A 23,985-nucleotide genomic window follows, 5' to 3' on the forward strand; every position below is an offset into this window, starting at 1 on the left:
TAAGTTCCTTTTAACAAAACCAATACAAACGGGTATATAATCTTCCTGCGCTAAATGCAACTGTGAGCCCAGGAGTCTGTTTTCTGGCGGGTGTGCTCGGCTGGAACACGGAATGGAACTGGAAGCCCCGGCTGGGCACTCCACCACCACTCAAAGCCAGCCCCCGCTTCCATCTCCGCACTTTTCTTTGGCTAAGTTCTAGAAACGGAAAGTGTTGACCTCTGTGCCTTCCTAAACTGAGTCCACTGGTGACCATCTCTCCTTTCAACCACATTATCATCCATACCAATGAAACACAAACACGTTCAACAGCACATGGAACACATGGGGCTGTGGCCTTTGGCCTCGCGAGGTCAAGTGGAGGCCAAGTGAAACTTCCAAAGGTCTGCCATACCACGTCTGGGGAATCTGCTGCTTCTCCCCCATCAGCCAGGGCTGGAAGCCGGCCTCCATCCTGGGGTGGCCAGAGGCACTGCCTCTCAGACAGCTCAGGACTCCAGAGGCCAGCTCTCCTCTTTATCCCTGCCACATGGAAGAACCCAAACACCTGGCCCTCAACTGCAAATGGAAGCCCCTCCATCCACTGCATCAATCCCAAGCAAAGGAAACCGCCACTACCATTTGCATTCCCACCCTGACACGTGAGGTCCCCAGACCCAACTGTAGATGCCTGCAAGGAAACGGCACCAGGTAACGAGCCTAAGCACCTGCAACCACCCCAGCCCAGGGCACAAGTCTGGCCATGTTTCCCTCTCATCATGCCATAGAAGTCAATGCAGAGAGGAAAGAAATGAAGGAGCTAATCCTCGAAGCCCAGGCTGAGTCACCGGACCCACAGGGTAGGTGGAAGTAGGAATTGCCAGGAGCAAGTCCCATTGGCAACTGCCCCAGCTGAGAAAAAGCACAGACTCCACACTCCACACCCTGGATGCCTGCCCTGGGGCTTCAAGGCACAGAGGTGAACCCTCAGGAGCAGTGCTAGGGAGACAAGGGTCAAATCTTCCCCATGTTCATGTGAAAAATCTCTTTACTCCCTTTTCATCATTCAAGACAGACAGTAAGAGCCAAAGATGTGAACACTGCTTGGTAAAAAGGAAGAAAATATAGTAAAAACCACAGCATAGCAAAGCTGCCAGGTGGCATATGACAGCAATGAACACCATTACATTCCAGAAACAAACACATACAGGGAATGAACAGTGAAAGCTTCTAGGAAAGTTCTTAAACAGCTTTAGTAGCCACCATGAATATTAACAATGAGATAACGATAAAGCCAATTGCTAAGTTGTGTTGAAGCGCAGCTATAAGATAATCCTCCTTGGCCACACCCCAGCCATCCTGAACACATCCATTCACAGCACAAAGGTGTGCCTGGGGCCTGAGCAACAACACTGAGCGAGGGGACTCCCAAGGCCACTTACAGTGAGCACTTCTGTCGAGCCGCATGAGAAGAGATTAAAAAAAAAAAAAAAACACAAAGTGAAAACACTGGAGAATCTAAGCCAACAACATTAAACGGAGTATCAATATCATAAAAGCATCAATAAATAGATGAGCAAAGTCAAGATTTTTATGGGTTTTGATTAGCAAATACTAATGGGTAGGTAACAATAGCTAAGTATTTCATAATCACAACACATTTGACTTTTAAAATCCAGGGAAGACAAAACTGCAACAAAAACGTAAATAGTATGAAAGATCACAGTGTATTGCCCCACTCCTCTGACCTGCCTTCTGTTTCCTCTGATTGACTGAAAACACAAGGAAAAAATCATTCAGAGGCTGGTTTGCAAGTTTGGACAATTTGATTTTTTAGCTTACAAAAATTTTGTCTTACTAAGACTTGCTGGGGCCAAACTTAGACCGCAATGTTCCAAGCACAGCTGATACATGATGGGGCAGGGGAGGCAAGGGGCCCCCCTGTATCCATGCCTGAAGCTGGCTACCCAATCCGGCCCTCATTTCAAGTTTCTAAGGACACAAATTAATGTGTCCTTGGAACAACGTAATATACGTAATATATAAAACCACCACCAGGTGGCAACATCATAAAAGGTACCGCTAGGCGGCAGTGTCGTCCAAGAATCCACCACCGATGTCATATAAGAATCTACCACCAGATGGCAGTATCAGTCAAGAATTTATCGGCGGTGTCATATAAGATTCCGCCACAAGATGGCAGTGTAACACAAGAAATAATCACTAATGCGCTATGACTCCACCACGAGATGGCAGTGTCTACACATGTAAGCAAATAATTCCCAATCTAAGAAGTTTCAACCATTATAGCATCTGCCAAGGAAAAGCGAAAGAAAAATAAAGAAATTAGGTTGTGAAATTAAGTCAGCCCTTCTCCCTCCCACTCTGTCTCTCCTCTGGCCCAAAGTGGCCCTTGGGCCTTGTGCAGATTTTATGCCTAACTAGACTGACATTCTGGAATCTCAATCCCTTAAGGAGAAGGTGGTGGGAGAGAGGAGGGAGATTAAGAAAAAAGTCCTAATTGGATATTTATTTTTTAACTGAATGGAAAAAACAATGGAGCAATCAATCTGTGGTCATAAAGAGGAACAAAGCGAACGAAGGATACCTGCATATATGGACTTCAGAAACAATGTATCTGGGGATACCAAAGTGTGTTTGCAAACACAGGGGCAGACACCAAAATAGAGATGCCAAAAAGCCATGGGGCAGTCTCAGAACATGACGGCCTCTGGTTACGCACGTAAGTGCCAACAGACTACTATTTTATAGAGTGATCAACCTATCCATTGATCTACCAATCCATCTATCTCTTGGGTAATAGAATGGTGGTGAACGGAAGGGGTTACAAAGATCACTGCATTCAAGGATGGAAAAAGTGACACTCAGTCCAGATATGTGTTCAAGGTCACACAGCTAGAAGTGGACAGGGCAGGGAACAAAAGCTTGGTCTCCCAGGTGCTAGTCTGAAGCTGTTGCCACTACACCACACTGGTTCTGCTCTCTAGTTTTATTTCTACCCTTTGCCGCATAAATACTCCATAGTACGAGACTAGGGTTTCTCAGCCTCAGCCCTCTTGACATTTGGGGCTGGACCATTCTCAAGGCCGGGGGCGGATGCTGCCCTGTACGTGGTAGGGTGCTTAGCAGCATCCCTGGCCTACACTTGCCAGATGCCAGGAGCATCTCCCATCCCCTAGTTGTGACAACCAAAACTGTTTCCAGACATTGCCAAGTGTTCCCCAGGGGCAGGAGGCAAAAACACCCCTGGCGAAGATCCACTATGCTGCACAAGTTATCTAGTGCTTGCCTAAACGGAATATTTAAAATGTTTTTGCTGTGCAAATAAAAGTCAGTTAAATGTGCTGAACTTCAGGAATGGGAGACCTTGTTCTTGATCCTCTTTAAAACCCAAGGAAGATAAAGTTGCCATGGGTTGGCTCAGAAAAGCACATGGGGTCAACATTCCCTTCAATAGGAGTCTGGTCTTCCAAGCAGGCTACATGCTGAAAGACCTCGGCTCCAAGGAGGAGCTGAACCAACACCAACGGAATGGATGAGGCGCCACGGAGCTCTGTGTTTCTCCATTTGAAGAACCACCAGAGAAACTGATTCAGTAGAAATGACTGATACTTACGGGCATGTCTTTTGAAATTACACATTATTTTCACTTCCATATTTGATAGAATTATGTTCTTGAGAACTATAAAAGATAAAGAGATGTCAAAGCAACAAAAGAAGTCGAGATTTCCACTAGCTACAACCAGACACCAGTTGGCATAATGGTCTCAGGCGGGCACACACTGACGGTTCCATCTCGGCACACATGCTGCAAAGGTCATGAAGGCCCTAGTACACGTCTAGCAGCCTCTGAACGTGGAAGACTGTGTGGTTCTTACCCTAGTTTTGAACAATTATGTATTTTTTGAAAACAAGCCAAGTACCTAGGAAAGACAACTTTGTCAATTTCAGTGATCTTTCCCCAACACAGACCAGAAAGGGCAGGTGTGTGCTCTTCCCGATCACATCAACATTCCTAAATGTAAAGCTCACCATGGACCTGGAAAGCCAGCGGTCCTCACTCTGGCCCCCCGTGGTTTCCTCCCTGCAGGTAACCCTCACCCCGCAGGAGGCCGCATCCGCACTTACTTCCACCCACAGGAGCGCTGGCTGGTGGGGGTCCTGGCTCGTGTGGCCCTTCCCCGTCCCCAGGGACCCCGTGTGGCTGAAGGGCCGCCATGCCTGGTAAGTCTTCATCCCCCAGAGCCGAAGCATGCGCCCGCAGTCTGTCCAGGGCACCCAGGCCTGGCCCCTCACAGCTGTCCACCAGCTGCGCCAGCGGTGAGTCCCGTGAGGCAGGGAGGAAGGGCGTATCCAGGGGCGAGCTTGGGGGCGACAGCGAGGATAGGGAGGAGCGGGAGGACAGCGACGCCAGGGACTGGGGTGTGTCCAGGGACCGCCTCTGCTTGTGGAAGCCCGAGGGGCCTGCCGGCTCTGTAAAGGTGGCATCTCGCCCCAGCGAGTCGAAGGGAATGAGGTCGAAGCGTAGAAGCTGGCCGCCCTCAGCGTCGGGCTTCTCGTACTGCGGGAGGCCGTAGATGTCCGTGAAGCTGACCGAGCTCAGGGAGCCCCGGCTGGAGGCCAGAGACCCGCGGCTGGAGGCCAGGGACCCGCGGCTGCTCCCCGAGGACACCGTCAGGGTGCTGGCACACAGGCTGAAATGAGACAGTATGGCCATCTGAGATGGCAGGGCAGCCACCCCTGCTTACCCTGTGAGCACGGAAAGGGCGGCAGAGAGCAGTGGGCAACAGCAGAGACCCGTGCCCAAGTCCCAGTCCCAGTCCCGGCTGGAACGCATAGTAGCCAGGTACACTTGCTCAAGCCATTCACCCGCTCTGGGCTCCCATGGGCTCACTGGGGCTGAGGTGCAAACAACTCCCACCTTGGGCATTGTTAGGAGGAATATCTGAGAAAATGACACATCTAAGGCCCTTGACATTACGCTCTACCATACAGTAAGAGATGAGGAAATGTGCGCAGGGCCATTCTTGAGCAGCCAAATCTTACTAGCTTAAAAAATGCATATGCTTTTTAAAAAAATAAAATTAAAATGTGCACGTGTATAGATGTACACTTCTGAAGCTGTTAATTAGGTTACAAAATCCTTGAATACATTTGACTTCACGCCTCTTATTTACCCTGAAGCCAAATGTGGTTCTCTCCATAGTCCTTGAGTCATACAGTAGTAGCATATTAAAAATATAATGTATCCATTCTGTGTTAACAACACTTCAGGTCAAGCTCCAGTAGGAGAAAAACAAGCTACAAGAAGCAAGTTCATGTACCAGTCATTGGAACACGATGATCATATACTGTTTTCTCTTTGAAAGTAACCTACCTTTTTAACTGGGACTGGAGGTAGGACGTTAAGCGGGTGGCTTCTTCCAGCTGCATAAGTAGACAATTCCTTTTTTCCTGAAGCAGAATCCTGTAGGTAAGAAAACAGTCGATTAGTACATTTCAAAGACAGGGAGAATATTTTCATAACAAGACATTCCACTATCAATTCCCCCCAGCTGAATTAGGTTGCAATGACCACCCATTCTAAAAGCACCCAGGTCACAAGTGCCAAGATCACAGAGACTGCTTTTGTCCCATTTGAAAAATACTGGCACCCTGAGCAGTGCCTGCTACTCTGTGGAAGCTCCAGGCACAGTGCACGGGGGAGGGGATGCGTGAGAGGAGAAGTGGGCACAGGGATGGGTCAATGTGTGGCTGGGTGGGTGAGGTACAGGTGGACAGATGGGTGGGTGGCTGGATGGGTGGGCGGCTAGATGGGTGGATGGGTGGGTGGCTGGGTGGGTGGGTGGATGGCTGGGTAGGTGGCTGGATGAGTGGCTGGGTGGGTGGGTGGGTGGCTAGATGGCTGGCTGTGTGGGTGGCTGGGGATGGCTGCTTGGATGGATGGGAGGAGGAGTAGGTGAGCAGAAGGACAGATAACCAGCAGATGAGCTCAAATGCAGAGCACGCAGTCATCTGTTGAAATTCCTTGGAACAAATCAGATTCCCTCATCCTAGGCCACCTTCTAGAGAAGAACAAATACAATTCTAAGATCTACACAGTTCAAACATTAGAAGCAAATGAAACGAAACAGCAGCTGTGGCCATCTCCAGGTCATGGGGTTGGAGGCATTTTCATTTTCCTTCCTTCTACTTTTTTCTACTTAGTAATTTTCTAGAATAAAATTTGTTCCTACTACAGTAAGCCTACCACCTAGAATCGAGCCTACCATGGATAGGCACTCAATAAACAGTTGTTGGACAAGTCCAGGAATAAATATGTTTGCCTCTAGAAGGAAACACTCCTGTTTACAAATCGAAATGACATTGATGTGTGGCCACAGCAGGCCCCTTTAATACCTTCCTCTTTCCACCAACAGGGAAGGGGACATGCCGAAGGGGTTTAAAGAGCTTGGTTAGGTAGGAGTGAGAGGAAAGCAGACACGGTGTCCGACGGCAGCCTGGGATTCAGAGAATCCCACCTGGCCAGTCACTCACAAGCTGTGTGGCCTTAGGCAAACGTCTCAACCTCTCTGAGCCCTTAGTTTGATTACCTGTAAAAATGGCGTCCACAATCTCCAGCTCAGTGAACTGATGGTGCATAGATAAAATAATGTACGGCAAATGACGCGTGATCGACAAAGAGCTGCTATCACCCATAAAGGAAACAGATGCGCCACCAACTTAGGATAAGGAAGACAAATCAGTCTGAGTTTGTTTACAGGTTTCAACCACATACCATAAATTCTGACGAGCCTTTGTTTCTCCTGATGCAAACAAAATTCCAAATGGTGCCATGCAGAGGTCAGTTGGCAAGAGAGTACAAGCATCATCCTAAATGGAGCCACGACACAACCCACTTTCAAGTTCAATATCATATATTAAAACCAGTTGTTTCCAAAGCATGATCCAAAGACCCCTGTGGATCCCCGAAACTCTTTCAGGGATCCTATGAGTTCCCCTCTTTCCCAATGGCATATCAGTACACAGCTAGATAGTCTTCACGTATTCACTCAAAATGACCCTATCTCAACAGGCCGAATACGCCAATGACCAAAGCAGCTGCCTTCTAGCCAGTCAGACGCTAAAGAGATGGATAGCAAGGGCAAATAATACCACTCTTCTCACTGTAGTTTGTTTCAAAAAAGTTATCAGTCATAAAAATGTTACTAATATTAACACATAATAGGATTTTGTGTCTTTTTTTATTTTTTGAGATAGGGTCTTGCTCTGTTGTGCAGGCTGGAGTGCAGTGGTGTGATCAGAGCTCACTGCAACCTCCACCTCCCGGGCTCAAGCCATCCTCCCACCTCAGGCTCCCAAGTAGCTGGGAACACAGGCACGTGCCACCACACCCAGCTAACTTTTGTATTTTTTGTAAAGATAAGGTTTTGTCATGTTGCCTAGGCTGGTCTCGAACTCCTGAACTAAAGTAATCCCCCTGCCTTGGCCTCCCAAAGTGCTGGGATTACAGGCGTGAGCCACTGTGCCCGGTCTACTGTTATCTTTAATAAATAAATATTTTAAAAATTTCCCAGGGCTAACTTCTAAATTAGTAAATACTGACAGATAAAAATCCACATAAACACTGATAGGTCCCTGGGTGGGGGAAAAAGGAAAAACGAAACAATTAGAAAAAGGAACTTTTAAAAAAACAATATAAACAAAAGCTCTTTGGGATCCTCAGCATTTTAACATTGGAAGGAGGTTCTGAGACCAAAATGTTTGAGAACAGCCGTAATAAACTCTTGAGTAGAATTTTCTAAGATTACACTTACCTATGATATTTTAGTTTTTAAGGAAAATGTTTTGATAGCTTATACAAATGAAAGTAACTTTTAAAAAGCAATTCTGAAGTTCCACTGAGGGGCTTATACAAAGGCACACTGCTTTGTATGCACTGCCTCATTCCTTACTGGTCTTTGGATTCTATCCCTGCTTTACAGACGAGGAAACTCATATAAAGTAACTTGCCTCTGCTACACAAGTTCAAAGCTCGGTCGGGCTGGCTTGACTCCAAAGCCAAGACACATTACCAACAAACAGGCATTTCCTTTACTGCTGAAAAACATTTCCCCAATTTTCTATGATACTCACATCCTACCTAATGCTTATCAAGGGCGATATCCTCAAAAACCCCATCGTTTTCAGAAGATGGAAAGCCGAGAGTTTTAAAAGGGAGTTTAAAAGGGAGTTCAAAATACACCACTCACTGGGCTTTGGAGTTGTAACTTGGAACCCACTCTCACAAGCACTGGGACACTATTAAGTCACAGAGGACTCCAGGGGCAGAGACGACACCAGCAGAGCATATCCGGCGGCAAACACTGACCAGCCCCAGGAAGCAATTTGTTGTAGGGAATTTACCCAAGCCCGGTCCAAGGCTATTAACTTTTTTCTTAATGCTTTTCAGAAATTCTAACCCAACCTAAATTCTATTAGCTCAAATCCCAAATTAATAGAATCTCAATTGAGTTCTTACTGAAAACTGGCTCCACTCTGGAGTGACCAGGGTAGAATTTCCAACCCATTGCTAAATCCATCGGCGCATTCCAGCTCTGTGTTCACACATATGACACACAGAAACATTCATATGTGTGGCTCAGTTTTAGACTGTCTTTAGTCATGACTTATTTTCAGATTGGTTTATCCGTAGTGAAAAAAGTTTTAGATCAAATTCCCCCCTTCTATCCAGTACAACACATTTGTCATTATACAAACAGGTGCATATCGGAGCATGCAAGAGACAGCGCATCTGCATACAAGATCACACACAAGTGCCCATGAGTGCCCACATGTGCAGTCTAATTTTATGCTGGTTATTCTGAAAGTTGCAGATGACTAAAAATGTAACTTCCTTACCAAACAGGGGCCATGCTGGCAATAACTGAGACACCTAAAAACTAGCTGGGACATAAACTGCTAAAATGAGAATCAGACATTTGCCTGACTTCTGTACATATTTTTTCAACAAAAAGAAAAGGGGATACAGTTTCCTGGCAGAAAACTGGCCAGGGCCCAACTCCTAAAGCACATAGCCTTGTGTCCCCAATTCAAAGGAAACGAACTTCAAAGAATATTTACCACTGCTATGAAAAGGAGTAGAAAAGTAAGCTAACAGATTAAGAAAATATAAAGTCTAATTTACTGTCTTTATTTACTTTACATAAAGTACTGTATTGTAAAAATGTCATTAAATTATAACAAAGGAAAATGTGACTTCAGGTTCGGCAGAACCAAATTTTTGCTTTTTGATAGATCTTTCCTTTTGAATCACCCCTATAATAAAAGCCGTCATCCTTGGAAAGAGAATTTCTCAGGATGGCAGGTATCTTGCAACAGAGCTGTGGGGTTCTCTGTTGAACATCAGCATCTTGTATAAATGCCTGCCACACACTAACATGAGCAAGCTAAAACAACAAAGGATGCCGCAAGCGTTGACAGGAGCCATCTGAGATTATCTAGGGTATGTGTCCTTCACCTCAATTCTGCTCCCTCAGCCCAGGAGACGTGCACCAGCTCCCTCGGGGATGCTGGCTCTGAGCAGCTGGGAGGCCGCCGCATGTATCATCTGCCGGGGCGGGAGGCCTGAAGGAGGTGCGCATCTCTCTCTTTCTTCCCCGGATGACACCCCCAGCCCAGCACATGCCTCCCATTTGCTGCTGATGACACTGCAGGCGAGACAGGCAGACTGGGCCCAGTTCCACAGCTGGCACAGCTCAGCCTTAAGGCACTAACCTCACTCTCTCTCTGTACCTGGCCCACGCCAGATCTCCTAACGCTGCCAGCCTGCACTGGGGGAAGCCTCCTACCATGTGGCCCCATGCTTGCAAACTGCAAGCACCCCTCCAATGAAGGGAGGTGGCGTGGAGAAATGGGCCCTGTGTGCACCAGCACAGAAGGCCCAGAGCTACAAGAGCCCCACCCCCATGCAATGTGCGTGCAAGTGCTTAGCACATGTGGATGTGCTTTTCCGGCCAAGGTCATTTAGTGGCAAATTCAGGAAACACGCTCGGGGCGATTAGGTCCTGATAGAGGGCTCTGAGCCCCAGGACTCAGCACCTGGGCTGGTCCCACGTGAGACCCCCATGTGAGTCAAAGCTGGTCCGGCTTTGCTATCCCCCGCCCTTGAACCCAGGCATCAGGGCTAACACTGGCTCCATGGAGGGCTGCAGACTTGTACTCAGGGGCCACAGCACTCGGGTGTGCTGGATTTCCATGTGGTGACGGCAGCCACAGTCAAGGGAGTGTGGGTGTGGGGCCCTAAGACGCAGGTGGCATTTGTGGGGCCAAGTCCATCCCCGTTCACAGAGAAGCAACAGGAACTCCCAGGCCCTCCTATGCAGAACACATGTACGAGAATATCAGGGGTGGAACAGAAGGAAATGGTTAGGCGAAAACAAACGCAGCCGTGCAAGAGCACAGTAGAAAACTTCAGCGGCGCAGTTCCTTTCACACTCACATTCTCCTCGCGGTTGATTCTGGGTGAAGTGACAGGGCATGCCACCATCTCAGGCAAAATGAAATTCACCTGCCTAGGACTCTGAGCTCAACTCTCCAAACACCACTACTTCCCTCTGAGGCTGCCGTGAGTCCCTCGTGCCAAGCCACAGACATGTCTCCTATGAAAGTGACCCCTGAACATCCAAGCATAAAGGACGCCCAACAATACAGACAACCATCGTGAAATAGGAGTAAGAGCATCTGAACAGATCGAATCATCCAAGCGTCTATTATGTCTCTGTGGAGCTGCTCATGTGATCTCAAGGGGGCAAGACCTTAACATGTCGGGGAGAGGCTGCTCTCCAAAGCCCAGCTGATAGCCACAGAGAAACTGCTGTTAAGTGTGGAAAGCAGGCCCAGCCTTTGACACAATCTGCAATCTCACACAGCAAATGGAAACCAGGACACATGGCGCATGAGGAAAGGCGGAATGACTCAGTGCCGCCCAATACCAAAGCCACCATGCTGGCTTTGCATGTCCTGCGTGGTGAAGGAGCCTCAGGGCAGACCCATGACAGGTGGCCAGCTTCCCAATGCCAGAGAAGAGCAGGCCCTCCTGGCTAGAAATCAAAGTTGGAGAGGAAAGCAGGAGGTGGATACCCACCATGCTCACCACGTCAGGAACAGGGAATTCTTCCCCCATGCAACAGAGCTGCCCCGGCCGGAGCGGGACCACAGCCTGCTCAGGGCACCGTCCCACAAAGGCAGGTGAAAGCAGCGAGCACCAGCTTTGGGAAGGGTGGGACATGCGGGGAGGTGGAGGTCACCCATCTTCCCTCACTCCTTCCCCCCTTGTCAATCACCTCCTGCTTTGGAGCAGAGGCTCCAGAGACCCAGGGAATAGAAGGCAGTGCCCCCCACCGCACACCCCTCCTGGGCCAGGGAACATCCAGGCAGGAGAGGCTCTGAGCAATCATCAGGAACACCCTCCAGCCACACACAAGCCATCGAGTTTTTCCAGCAGGCTTTCCGCTGGAGGTTATGTCCCCTCAACCCACCTCTCTGTGGCGCCCTGTGCGGAGGTGGCCCGTGCACGCCGCAGCTCCTCCTCCAGGCGCTCCCGCTCCTCCTCCAGCCGGGCCACATCTCCCGCGGAGCGGCGCTGTGCGATAATGAGCTGAAGCTCCTGCATCAGGGCCTCCTTCTCCTTGATGAGCTGCAGCCGGTCCCTGTCAGCTTCGGCCGTGCCTGGCCAGGACTCGTTGTCAAGCCGGGCCAGCTGCTGCTGGATGTTGGCGACTCTGCAAGAGAGGGAGGAAACAAGGACATCGGCGGACTGAAAACGCCATCTTCACACCATCTCCACGTCTCACACTGATTCTGTAAACTCCCTTTGCCAAACAAGTAGTGAAATGATTACACCAAGCGACCCTTACACTTAAAAGGATTTGGAAACAATGGGTCCTAAAAAATGGTGCAGAAGTCCTTTCCTGAAGCTCCCTTAGCCTGAGATTCGAGATGACAATAACCCCATCGTGCCTGTTCCAAAGAACTGACAAAAAGGCCAGCAGCCCTCAACATGCCCATACTCTGAGTGGCTCAGACTCCTGATTTCCTACATGAAACTGTCCTAGAGCAGGAGGGAGTCTGCTTGTTTCTTCTGCCCACCCTCATCAGTAGCTAAACAGCATGCTGGACCCCCAGAAATGCTGCCAGCTTCCCGCCTCCTCAGTTGTGTCTCACCACTGTCAGCCGCCTTAGCAAAATAACAAGAGAGAAACGCACTCATCATCTGGCCTCCTGAAGGAAAGACCTTCAAAGCCCCGTGCTCCATGTCTTCTGGTTCTGTGTGCTCCTTCCTGCACCAGAGCCGCTGGCCATACATGAATTCAAAACACCTTTCAGAGAGCAAGTGAGCACTTGACAAAAGCTGAGTGCATTGAACAGTGAACAAACACGCCTACAAATATGTGAGAGGACGAGAGGCAGCCCTGTGAGCGTGGATGCTGGTGAGAGATGATATGGGTGGATGCAAAGCGCAACAATCCTCAAGGTGGAAAAACAGAGGCTCCTATCAGTTTCCATGCCTCGAAATTTCCAAGTGCTTGCTTGGCAAACAGACTGCATTACTTTTTGTGTCATGAGGTGCTGTCGAATGCAGATTAAGTGAAACAGATGTGGCCTGTATTTTTAAAGTATCCTTTAAAAGTAAGAGTAGAATGCTTTAAGCCCTTTAAGTAGGGTTAAAGATGAGGGATATGTTTCCAGGGAGAAACTAGGAATGGCAAACTCAACCTGAACCCTGTGCTGTGGAGGACATAGTTTGGCATACTCAGCCAAAAACAAAATCCAAAGACTTCTCTGAGATCACAAAGAGCTGTGAGAACAGGGAAGCGGCAGGCACACATAGCCCTACATCCTCCGAGGGAGATGCAGGGCAGAGGTGCTCCTGAGACTGCCTCCTCCTGTGCCCGTGGTGCACGGCACTAATCAAGGCTGGCTTCCCACCTTCTGGCTCTAGACCTCAGAATCCTCTACACTATGAGCCATGTGGATATCCCCAATTGACTAGCATTGCCACACATGTTAAAACCTGCCACCCAGCCCTGTGCCAAGTCAGGCTCCACCTAAACTAGACACGAGCACACGGACTCATGAGGATTGGGAATGACTCCCTCTCTAGCCACCAAACGAATCTGAAAACCCACAGTTAAGGAAAGAAATGGGTATACAAGTTATAGTTTAAATGTATGCATTTTACTCAAGTCCACTTCAACAAGGTAAAGACACTAGTTGAATGTCAGTAGCTTTATTAGATAAGTTATTTTCTAACTTAAAACTCATTTCCGGAAAATGTGTTGGAAGATGGTGCCAAACCATGTCACCAGAAAAACTAATGACAGAGGCAGTTGAACAGGGCTAGGAATCCAACTGGGCTTAAGCGTCCACCTATGTCTAATTAGTGTAATTAAAATTTATGGCAGTCATATACCCAAAGCCCAAGGAAAATATACTCCAAGCAAACCCACAAATAAGTCAGTGCTAAATCAGACATTATACCCAATGACATTTCTGGAACATTCTACAGCAGACCAAGACAAGAAATAAATATAAAAGATGAAGAACAATGAGCAAGTCTGTGTCCTCATACTTTTTTTCATTTCCATTTATCTGATCCACAGGAAAGTCTATCTGAGCCCAGCTAAATTTTGCCCAACCATTTTGTACTCATACTAATTATCATACATATAATATAAACAGACATATTTTACAAAGCACTCCTTTTGAGTTTTCTGAGCCTTAAATATGAAGAGATCAAGATTCCATTTGAGTCTGCCAGCTCTAGGTTAGCTGCTAGCTGCTAGCCTACTACACCTTCAGCAGCTAGGATTCAAGCTGCTGAAGGTGGCAGAAGATCCAATTCCAGATAATCACACCCTTTCCAGGAAAATCTCAAGTAATATGCACTATCAGAAAAAAAAGAATGAGGAAAAAAAAGAATTATAGGAGGGAAGAGAGGCAAAGGGCAAGTTTCAAAAGACCTGTCTGCTGCAGGCATAAAGAAACAGAGCAGCAGCCCAAATTAAACCATGCCCTGTCACTTCCCACATCTGGCAGGAAAAATATGCAAGGACACATGGCAAGGTACGACCTCTCCAGCAGAAATAAAATCTGGATGAGGCTGACTTCTTGCAACCCATCTGGAAATGTTTGGGCTGTGCTGAACACCAGGCAAACATTTCTGTGCCTAAGAATTGTGGGGTTTAATAATAAAATTTCAAAACAATGCAACAATGCAAACAATCTCATCTTCATTTCAGAGCTATATATGAATCTAGAAGAAACTGGAATATATTGGAAAGTTCAATTTCTTTCTTTGTTCCCATGTTCTACGTGTGAACATTTGGGACCTGCTTCAGCTAGGTCGAGAGAGGCACATCTGTCTGTCTGTACTGGAAGCCAAAAGCACTAGGATTCCTTCAACAATCGATTGTTCTTAAGTCCCCGTGAGACAGACAAGACGGCTCTGCCTTTAAAACCGTATGACTTGTCTACCTTGCCATGGGCCGGAAATGAGCCATCTGCAAGGAGTATCTTTAGTAGTTAGGTTTACTTGAAGGAACAGACTTCCTGCCTAAGGCTAAACACAGATGTACTGAGTTTCAGTGCACCTTCTTCTACATCCATGCCAAACAGCTGATCCACCAGTTGGAGCCTCGCTCTTGTGAGTGCTGTTGTTCCAATTTTGGGTATTAAAGGAAAAACAATTTCCAGAAAGGCTTTTCTTTGAAATATCATTTCAGTGAAATTAAATACACGGAAGTAAAGCAAGGTCATGGTTAAAGTTTGCAAAAAAATAACTTTCCCAAGTTTTTTGTAAAGAGAACTAATAGCAGCTTAAAATTAGAGAGGATTTTTTTTTTCTGTAAGTCAACTATATTCTTCAGTGATTCTCATTTCTGAGGGGTAATGAATTTTATGGCCTATATAAAATCTCTCCCGAATGCCTTTAAAAGCCTTAAAATATATGTCCCCATGTCCTGATAGTGAAGAAAGCAAATGTTCAATCAAGCATGCAGGTTTCTTATTTATTATGTGATTCCCAAACTCTATTCCCTGAGCAGGTCTAATGTAGACAGACATAAAATATGAATCATTTTTCCCTTATGATTTTTGCCCTAACACTTTTCTGTTACAACCCAGGCACCATTAAACCATGAACGAAAACCTGCATTTATGCCGCAGAAACTATTTAGACTCTCACAATTCACATGAAAATCTTAAATACGATTTGCATTTTTATAGGAAAACAATGCACTTTTAATAATAAAAAGTTCTGAGGCATATCAAGAATAATCCCCAATTATTTGAATTTATACCAAAAATCTGCAGTCTACAATATCATTTCTCATGTTCCTAAAATCCTGCTGCTTTCTGGAATAGCAAGCAGAACTCCGGACAGCCCGTGGTCCTATCCCACGGTGATGAGTCATGAGGGATCCCAATGGCACATTCCAGGACACGGTGTCAGCTTAGAGCCTCATACCTCCAGATTGCAATTATGGCTACAGGTTTGATACTTCTTACATTTTTTCTTAGTTTTCTTGTTGTAAATACCCTTTTAAATAAAAAGCAAAGGTTAAAGAAAACATCAGCTGAAATGTAAAGAGAACTAATAGCAGCTTAAAATTAGAGAGGATTTTGAAATCACCTGATTTTGAAATTACGGACAATGAAATCACTTCAGCTGATTGAACTAAACCAGCGTCCATTCTACTCAACTCTTTTATGTCAGAAGTTTGAGAAGTCTAAATCTAGAATATCTGGGATAAGAAAGGTCTACTAATAGACCAATATCTCACCCTGTCCTCAGATTCCCAGCCCTGACATCTTCTCCCTTTACAACAGACAGATCTTCAGAGAGCAACTTCATCAAATAAAAAGCAGCAAGTCTACAGGCTTCCTCACATTGACCAGAATAGGGAAGACAGAGCCGCAGTGGCAAAGATGCTTTTCTTTATTTCTCACAACTGTGCCCCACCCCTAAAACCCAGATACAAAGTCATTTGAGAAATGAAGAAAAAATCCAAGTGATTGATCAAATTCAACTGGAATCATAACACTATACTGATCCCCGACAACGGATGAACAGCAGGACTGATCCTGGCAACAAAAACTAAGAGGCAGAGAAACTGGATGGACCGAATGTTTTGTTCCTATCTGGACTGAGAGTGTTTCTATGGTAACAGCTACAGTTTGTGCACAGATCTGGAACAAGTGCTCTTAAGTTAAAAATAAGGAGCCATCTGCGTCATCGGGATTGCTTCAAGAAGACTTGCTCTTTCAACTTCACTTTTAAAATTTCTGACATTTTTAAATCAGTAATGTGAATATTCCTATCATTAGGACTGCCTCGGGAATCTGAAGAGGCATTCCTGAGGCAAGGTGCAAGCAGTCCTTTTGGTACACTTCACAGGACCCACAGTTAAAAACACAAAACTGGTCATCATGACAGTGGTCGTTTGGCCAAAGAATTCTCTAGAAATCATACCACCCACTCAGAATTATGAGTTCCACTTCCACAAACTTCCTTTAAATCCGAATATATATGAAATCCAGCTGGATGGGGTGGCTCACACCTGTAATACCAGTACTTTCGGAGGCTGAGGCGGGTGGATCAGTTGAGGTCAGGGAGTTCGAGACCAGCCTTGGCCAACATGGTGAAACCCTGTCTCTACTAAAAATACAAAAATTAGCCTGGTGTGGTGGCACGTGCCTGTAATCCCAGCTACTCAGGAGGCTGAGGCACAAGAATTGCTAGAACCCAGGAGGCGGAGGTTGTAGTGAGTCAAGATCGCGCCACTACACTCCAGCCTGGGTGATAGAGCGAGATCCTGTCTCAAAAAAAAAAGGGGAAAAAAATCTGAATATATATATGAAATCCCTCATTGTCCAGAATTCGGCAGTTTTGACAATTTCCCACATCTTAAAAACAATCTCAAATATATATGTGCAAGGAAAGACCTCCAAAATGCCTGAGGCATAAACTTCTCCACCATTCAGAAGTGGCAAAGCACAGGAGGTTCTGCAGAGGATATACATGATGGTTCACTTTGTGTATCAACTTGCCTGGGCTATCACTTGCCCAGATAGCTGGTAAAACATTATCTCTGAGTGTGTCTGGGAAGGAATTTCTGGAAGAGATAAGCATGTGAATCAGTGGACTGAGCAAAGAAGGTCCACCCTCACCAATGTGGGTGGGCACCATCCAATTCATTGAGGGACCGAATAGAGCAAAAGGGTGGAGGAAGGGTGAATTCTGTCTCTTCTTGAGCTGGGACATCCACCTTCTGCCCTCAGACACCAAAGCTCCTGGTTCTCAGGCCTTCAGACTCTGGGACTTACACCATGACCACCCACCCACCCACCCACTTCAAACCCCACCCCACCCCCAGTTCTCAGGCCTTCAGTCTTGGACTGAATTACACCACTGGCTTTCCTGGGTCTCTGGCTTGCAGATAGTGGGACTTCCTGGCCTCCATAATTGTGTGAGCCAATTCCTATAATAAAACAATCTCTATCCCTTCTCCTCCCTACCCCCACTGTTGCTAGTTCTGTTTCTCCGCAGAACCCTAATGCAGTAGGGAAGCTAAGCTTTCAGGGTGAAATGATTTCAGGAATGAGAGCTGGGAGATTAATGTCCAAGGGCGAAGTAGCAGAACGAAAAGACGACACTGAATAGTGGCACTAATATAATAGAAGTTCACCTGGGCAAGAGAAAAGGGCACATGGTGTCCCTTACGCTTGGAATGAGGGGGCTGGGAAAAACACATTATTCTTTGCTAACACTGCCACTAAGAGCAACGTGTTCTTTTTCATGCTTTGGTGGGTTGATGGGTGTACATGATGCCTTCCTGCTCATGGCACACCACTTCTCCAGGGGACAATCACAGGGATGTCAGGGACATTGTGTCCCAGCCTGATCAAGGGGGCCGAGGAAGAGGCCATGGATAGGACCTCAAAGCCACCATGCTTTGCCTGTGGTGCTCAGCACCTGGCTTCTGGAATGTTAATGTTTGTTCTACAAGAATGAGTTCTTGCCAGAGAACCACTTGCCACTGCTCTCTCCCCAGGTCTATATCGTTCTACTCATGTGCCTCACTTAGAGTCAGTTCAACAGAACACTCTGAAAATGCCATCGTAATGAAATCGCTGATCTGGTGCTGGGGAGACCTGATAACATCAACCCTTCCTAGTCTTCCGTCTGTCTACAGGAATGGGGCAGAGGGGAACCAAGGCTGTCCTGACAATGCTACAAGGTATGTAAAGTCTAGGGCCTTGCCCGGGCTGCTGAGGGTTATGTGACCTACAGCTGAGTAGTTCACACGGCAGGCATGCACTTACTGGTCAAGCCTTAGCTATAGGAACCAATGTGGAATGACTGGAGGCAGAAACAATCACGCCAAGGGGACTGGAGACGTGCACTGCCGCATCAGGAAACCATAGCCTGGAGGGAGCTGCAATCAATGACTCAGCGAACTGCAATCTCCGCTGCAGACTCCACCGACAAGAACACTTCATGGATGTTTCTAAGCAGCTTCAAGGTCACTGAAAACACCAAACTCATGGTCAAAACCAAGATCTGCCTTTCAAATGACCCTCCACTTTACTGTGAGCCTCTGGAAAACCCTGTTGAGGGCCATCCTCCTCCTCTAATTTCAGGGAGAGCATCATCTCTGTCACACTTTCCCCAGGCCAGTCCAATTTAAGAAAGGGGATGTGCTGACAGCAGGAATTTAGGACTGCCAGCTTGTTATTTTGCCAAGTAAAGACTTTGGAAAAAACCAATTCACATCAACGATCATCATTAGTTCATTAAGAGAAAGATGTTTTAACAGAAAAAAATACATATATAAATATGTATATTAAATACATACTATAAATATATGATAAATATGTATTAAATATATATTAAACATATATATTAAATATATTATATATGTATATATATATATGTATCTCTGAGAATGAGATAGTTCTTTGAATGGAAAACAGCAAGTCGGCTTTAGGAAAACCTGCCGCTGGCCCTCCTTTTGCCCGTGCACTGTGGACCAAAGACACCTCAGGCTGGACTTGGGAAGCAGAGGCCTGCCCGTCAGCCAATGGCACCACTCCTTTTTCGTTCCTTCACAGCCGCTGGGCCTGTGGAGACAAGTGTCTTCTCAGGTGTACTTCCTCCTCTTGTCTCCTCCAGCCCTAGCCATCCTCTTTCGGACCTTTTACTACACCCCTCTGGCCAGTCTCATCCTCGCCAGGCCTTTGACAGGACTTCCTCAGGCTCAGTCCTGGCATCTCCTCCTTTCTCCCTGTGTTCCATCTCCCAAGGTGAGCCCAGCTGCTCGATGACTTCGTCTCTATGCCATCTGGGTTTCTCCAATGGCCCTCTCCACATACCACCATCTGAATGGCTCACACGTAACCTTCCCAACTCAAAGGTCCCAGCATGCCCAGCAATTCTGACCCCTCTTCAGGGCATCGTGGCCCCCATGCCGTGGCCTCCCTCCCTGCTCACGCATCCTCCGTTCCAGCCTGGCTGGCCTTTGCTCTACAATTCCAGGCCAGTCCAGCTGCTGCAGACTGATACCTCATCCCCACTCCTGACTTCCACTCTTACCTGAGAAAGCCCATCCCCAATTGGTGGGCGACTGGAATCCCAGCACTCCTTCAGGGCCCACCTCCAATGCCACTTTCTCCTACCCCCAAGGAGAGGACTGATTATGGAGTTCAAAGGCTAGTAGCTCTTTTGAATGTCCATGAAGGCCCAGAACTGTGAGTCTAGCTCGGTGTGTTGATGTATCACACCTTGAACATAGTCCTTGAAAGGGAGAGACAGTTCCCTGCCTACCTTAGATCCCTAAAGGCACCCATATCTTGAAGCCCTTTCCCTTTTCAAGTCAAGGCGAGAGACCCCAAGGCTCACACCTGGATGGAGGTTTCAGGAAGGGACCCAGGAGCAGAGCAGTTGGCCTGGAGCTGACCTGGCCCCAGGACTGCCCTGGCTTGCCCAGTCCCAGGGGCAAAGGCCAAACGGCAAATGCAACCACACGGGACCCTCATTTACTCATTCAATAAATATTCACCGAGTATGTAGCTGCTGGGCTTACAGCAGTGACCTACAATCCCTGCACTCATGAGGGTTATTTACATTTTCACAGGGAGAGACAGGCAGTAAGAAAGTAAACACTGGTTAGGTAATAACATTTGCTCAGCCAATCAGGGGGACAGGGGTGAAGACAGGGTGGTGCGATTTTATTCAGGATGGTCAAGGAAACCTCTCTAACAAGGTGATCAAAAGGAGACCAGAGGTCATGTAAAAATTTGGAGAAAAGCCACCCCATTCCAGGCAAAGAAGACAGAACAGGCCAAGGGCGCTGTATGAGTTTGTTCTTTTCTGCCCCAAATTATCACAGCTTAATGGCTTAAAGCAACACCTATTATTCCCTTACAGTTCTGGAGGGCAGAAGTCGAAAATGGGTCTACAGGGCTGCGTTCCTTCTGGAGGCTCCAGGGGAAAATCTGTTTCTTTGCACCTTCCAGCTTCTAGGAGCTGCCCGTGCTCCTTGGCTCCTGGCCCCACACTATTCTGACCTCTGCTTCCAACCTCACATCTCCTTCTCTGCTGCTGACCGTCCTGTCTCTCTCTTATGGGGACCCTTATGATGACACTGGGCCCACCTGGACCATATAGGCTCATTTCCCCATCATCTCAGGATCCCTAATCTAATCATATCCACAAAGTCCCTTTTGCCATGGAAAGCCACATCTTTACAGGCTGTGGAGATCACGATGCAGACACCTTGAGGGACCATCATTCTGCCAGCTGCACATGCTAGCTCAGGAGTTGGCTCGGTGGGACTGAGGCCCGGTGGGAGGCCCGAGGGGCTGCTCAGTGCAGGCGTGCTTGAACATCGAGGGGTCGACTGGCTGGAGCAGGGTGAGTGGGGAGCGGGCTGATGCCTGTGAGTCAGCAGGCCACCTGCTCCTGTGGGCCCCTTGTTGTCCACACATTGTGGAGATTCAGGAGCAAGACAGGAAGAAGCCCCAGGGCAAGGTTTCCGGACCTTGGCACTGTGGCCATGCTGGGCCAGGTAAGCCTTTGAAGCGGGGGCCATCCTGTGCACAACAGGATGTCGAGCGGCTTCCCTGGCCCCTGCCCACTAGATGCCAGCAGCACCTGCCCTAGAGTTAGGACACCTAAACATGTCTGCAAACACTGCTGGAGGTCTCCTGGAGGGTGAAGACCTTGCTCCCTGTGTGGAGCCCCACTATGCTAGTGGGAAAAGGACAGGTAGCACCTGTGCAGGCCCACCCAGGTGGAGTTTAAAAGACATCTCTGGTTTTTAAATGCTCCAACACAGCCCGCAGAGGCATTTCTGAGATGCCGCTATGGTCACTGAAGGCTGGACCTTCCTCTGTAGCTGCGGTGCATTTCCTAACAAGGTTCTGGCCATCTTGAAATAATATGGTATTTTTTTCAAAAGAACTGATGAAGTATCATGCCTGCCCCCTGGATAATTTTCTTAAATACTCAACTTTTCACCCAAATGTATTATCCCAACATTTAGAAGGTTACTCACCGTATACTGGCACCATCTCTAGAAAACAAATAAATCACTTGCTATGTTTGGTAAATGTCACAGCCAAACACATAACAATCATGTTCTTAAGTGTAGCAACAATCTATTTGCTGAGTTTAATCCAGCACAGCAAATTCCAGCGCCCACACTCTGCAGTTCCACTAGCAACAGGCAAGAGCAGAGAAATATTCAGAAGAGACCATCGCTCCTCACAAACTCGGGCAGACTAAAGAGAAGGAATGCATGATAAATGAAGAATGCCACCACAGAGACAACCGGTATTGGCAAATGAACTTGGCACTGTTCTGTGGGGAAATTTAAAGTCCACCACGAGTCCATCCTAAAAAGCCAAGAGGCACTGGTTAGAAAACCTCCTAGAAAACAGAAGGTCCGTGTCCGTGTCCGTTTAAGTTGGCCCTGGAGCACTGAATCATATGATGTGCTTTTGTTACTATTTTTACATTTTTTAAAAAGCCAACAAAGTAGCTTTCCAGACATCCATGAATGGTACAGTGTGCTGAGCAGGCCTCACTGTTTAGCTTCCAGAAAGAACTCCCTTACCCCATCCTACATTCTTCTATTCTGCTCTCCCTGCCCCCCATGATAATATTTCATTTGTGACTCAAGAAACTTTTTTTAAAAAGATATGCTTGATACTTTTCTGAAGCACTTATTTGGAAATAATTTGGTTTTAAGACTCTTTCCAGAAGGCACAAACGAGAGAAAGTCTCTAAAAAGAGAATACAAAAGCCAGAGAGGATAAGAATATTGAAAACAGGAGTCCTGCGCAGGTGAGGAGATGTGTGGCGCCCTGAAATACTATACCATGCGAGGGTGTGGAAGCCTCTCAGCTTTGTCCATGTCTGAGGATGAAGACTGGGAGGGAGGGAGGGAAGTGAGGAAAGAGAAACACAAGCACACAAAGTGAGTCAAGCCGCAATTTGCAGGAGGCCAACGGTTTGTGACACAGGACAACATACATGGAATGAAATCAATTAGGTACTGCTCACCTGTTGACCTAATGCTTATTGAATGTCTTATAACCAAGATACATGGCTTTGCCCATTAGCCTATGGAGTTAGAAGCCACACATATGAAAGATCAAGTGGTTTCACTTACGATACCCTCCAGAACTGATGCTTGGTCTACCGGAAGGAGGGAAGGGAAGGAGGGGTAAAGGTTCTGAACTACCAGGGATGATGAAGCCAAAAAAGTTTCTATTCTTAGGGAATCACGTCTGTATCACTGTTTGCAATACTGCAAATTTCACATTTTAAATGCACTTGAAATGTTGTCATATGTATGTATTAAGCTACATATAAATGAAGATCCTTGACTTGATATTCTATCAAACGCTGTTCTCCGATCAGACGTGGACAATCACACGCAGGAACTCTGCCACGCCTCCTTCCACAGGAGAAAGTAAGTAAGCAGAAGGCGAGGTTGGATAAAAGCGCTTCTTACCTCTTTCTGGCTTCTTCATACTGCCAATTAAGTCTGACTCGGTCTACAAGTCTTGTTTTATCATCAAAGATGAACTTTCCGGAACAGAAGAGAGAGAGAAAAAAGAAAGGAAACGCATATTAAAAACATATTTCCAAAACAGCAACTTCACTTAAACTTTCGACAGCAATGAGAAATACTCTTAATCTCTTTCACTTTCAATCTGTGCAAGGTCTGGAAGCAAACACCAAATAACCCTTTGCGGCCGCCCCTGGCTGGGGAGCGGGGAGGGGGAAGGGAAGACTCTTGCTTGCCTAAACTGGTAGGGTTTTTTGTTTTTTTACAGCAGCAGCACATCTATCTATTCTGTAATTCCAAACAACAACCACAATTTAGGTTTTAAAAGAAGTAGGAAATTACTTAGAAAAAGTTGATACAAAGGCAAAAACCAGTCATCCCATTTTGTGCAGTCCATTCTCTAATTCCTCAGTAAACATAATGATGTTCTACTCAGAAGCCCCATGGTCTGAGGCAGCTGGACTCGCTGTGTGAGGTATGGGCTGGTGGACGCCTTCTGATGCCACGAGGCATGCTAAAGAACCAAGGGCAAAAGGAAAGCAAGCAAGGTCTCAAAAAGCCACAACTCGGGGAGTACCAATATAGAGTTAGCCTCTAAATGCAGTGCTCCATGACGAGTAGATGTACTTAAATATTTTCGTACCAGTTACATTGACGGCAACAAAATCCTACACAAAACAAAAAAAAGACATGTATAGGAAGTAACTGTAGTACATTTTGGTTAATTCCTCATTCCTGCAAATATTCATACAACTCCAGTTTCAATAAATCGGCTCCATCTGTTGATCTGACCTTACTAGACCACATATTATGACCACCAAGTCTTTGTTTTTGAAATAACTTC

The 23,985-nt window shown here is 46.8% G+C and overlaps 1 protein-coding gene across 1 annotated transcript in view; it reads right to left on the reverse strand.

Annotated features, from left to right (window-relative positions):
• The window catches only part of WWC3 (WWC family member 3), an 83,867-nt gene that overhangs the window by 23,012 nt on the left and 36,870 nt on the right, over nucleotides 1-23,985 (reverse strand). Inside the window, exons 7-10 of the mRNA XM_031660544.1 lie at nucleotides 23,085-23,158; nucleotides 11,541-11,783; nucleotides 5,378-5,467; nucleotides 4,129-4,694 (exon numbers count right to left, since the gene is read on the reverse strand). Coding sequence (XP_031516404.1) covers nucleotides 4,129-4,694; nucleotides 5,378-5,467; nucleotides 11,541-11,783; nucleotides 23,085-23,158 — 973 coding nt within the window. The remainder of the gene's footprint in view (nucleotides 1-4,128; nucleotides 4,695-5,377; nucleotides 5,468-11,540; nucleotides 11,784-23,084; nucleotides 23,159-23,985) is intronic.

The sequence above is a fragment of the Papio anubis genome, chromosome X (assembly GCF_008728515.1).
Source record: "Papio anubis isolate 15944 chromosome X, Panubis1.0, whole genome shotgun sequence".
NCBI classification, from domain to species: domain Eukaryota; kingdom Metazoa; phylum Chordata; class Mammalia; order Primates; family Cercopithecidae; genus Papio; species Papio anubis.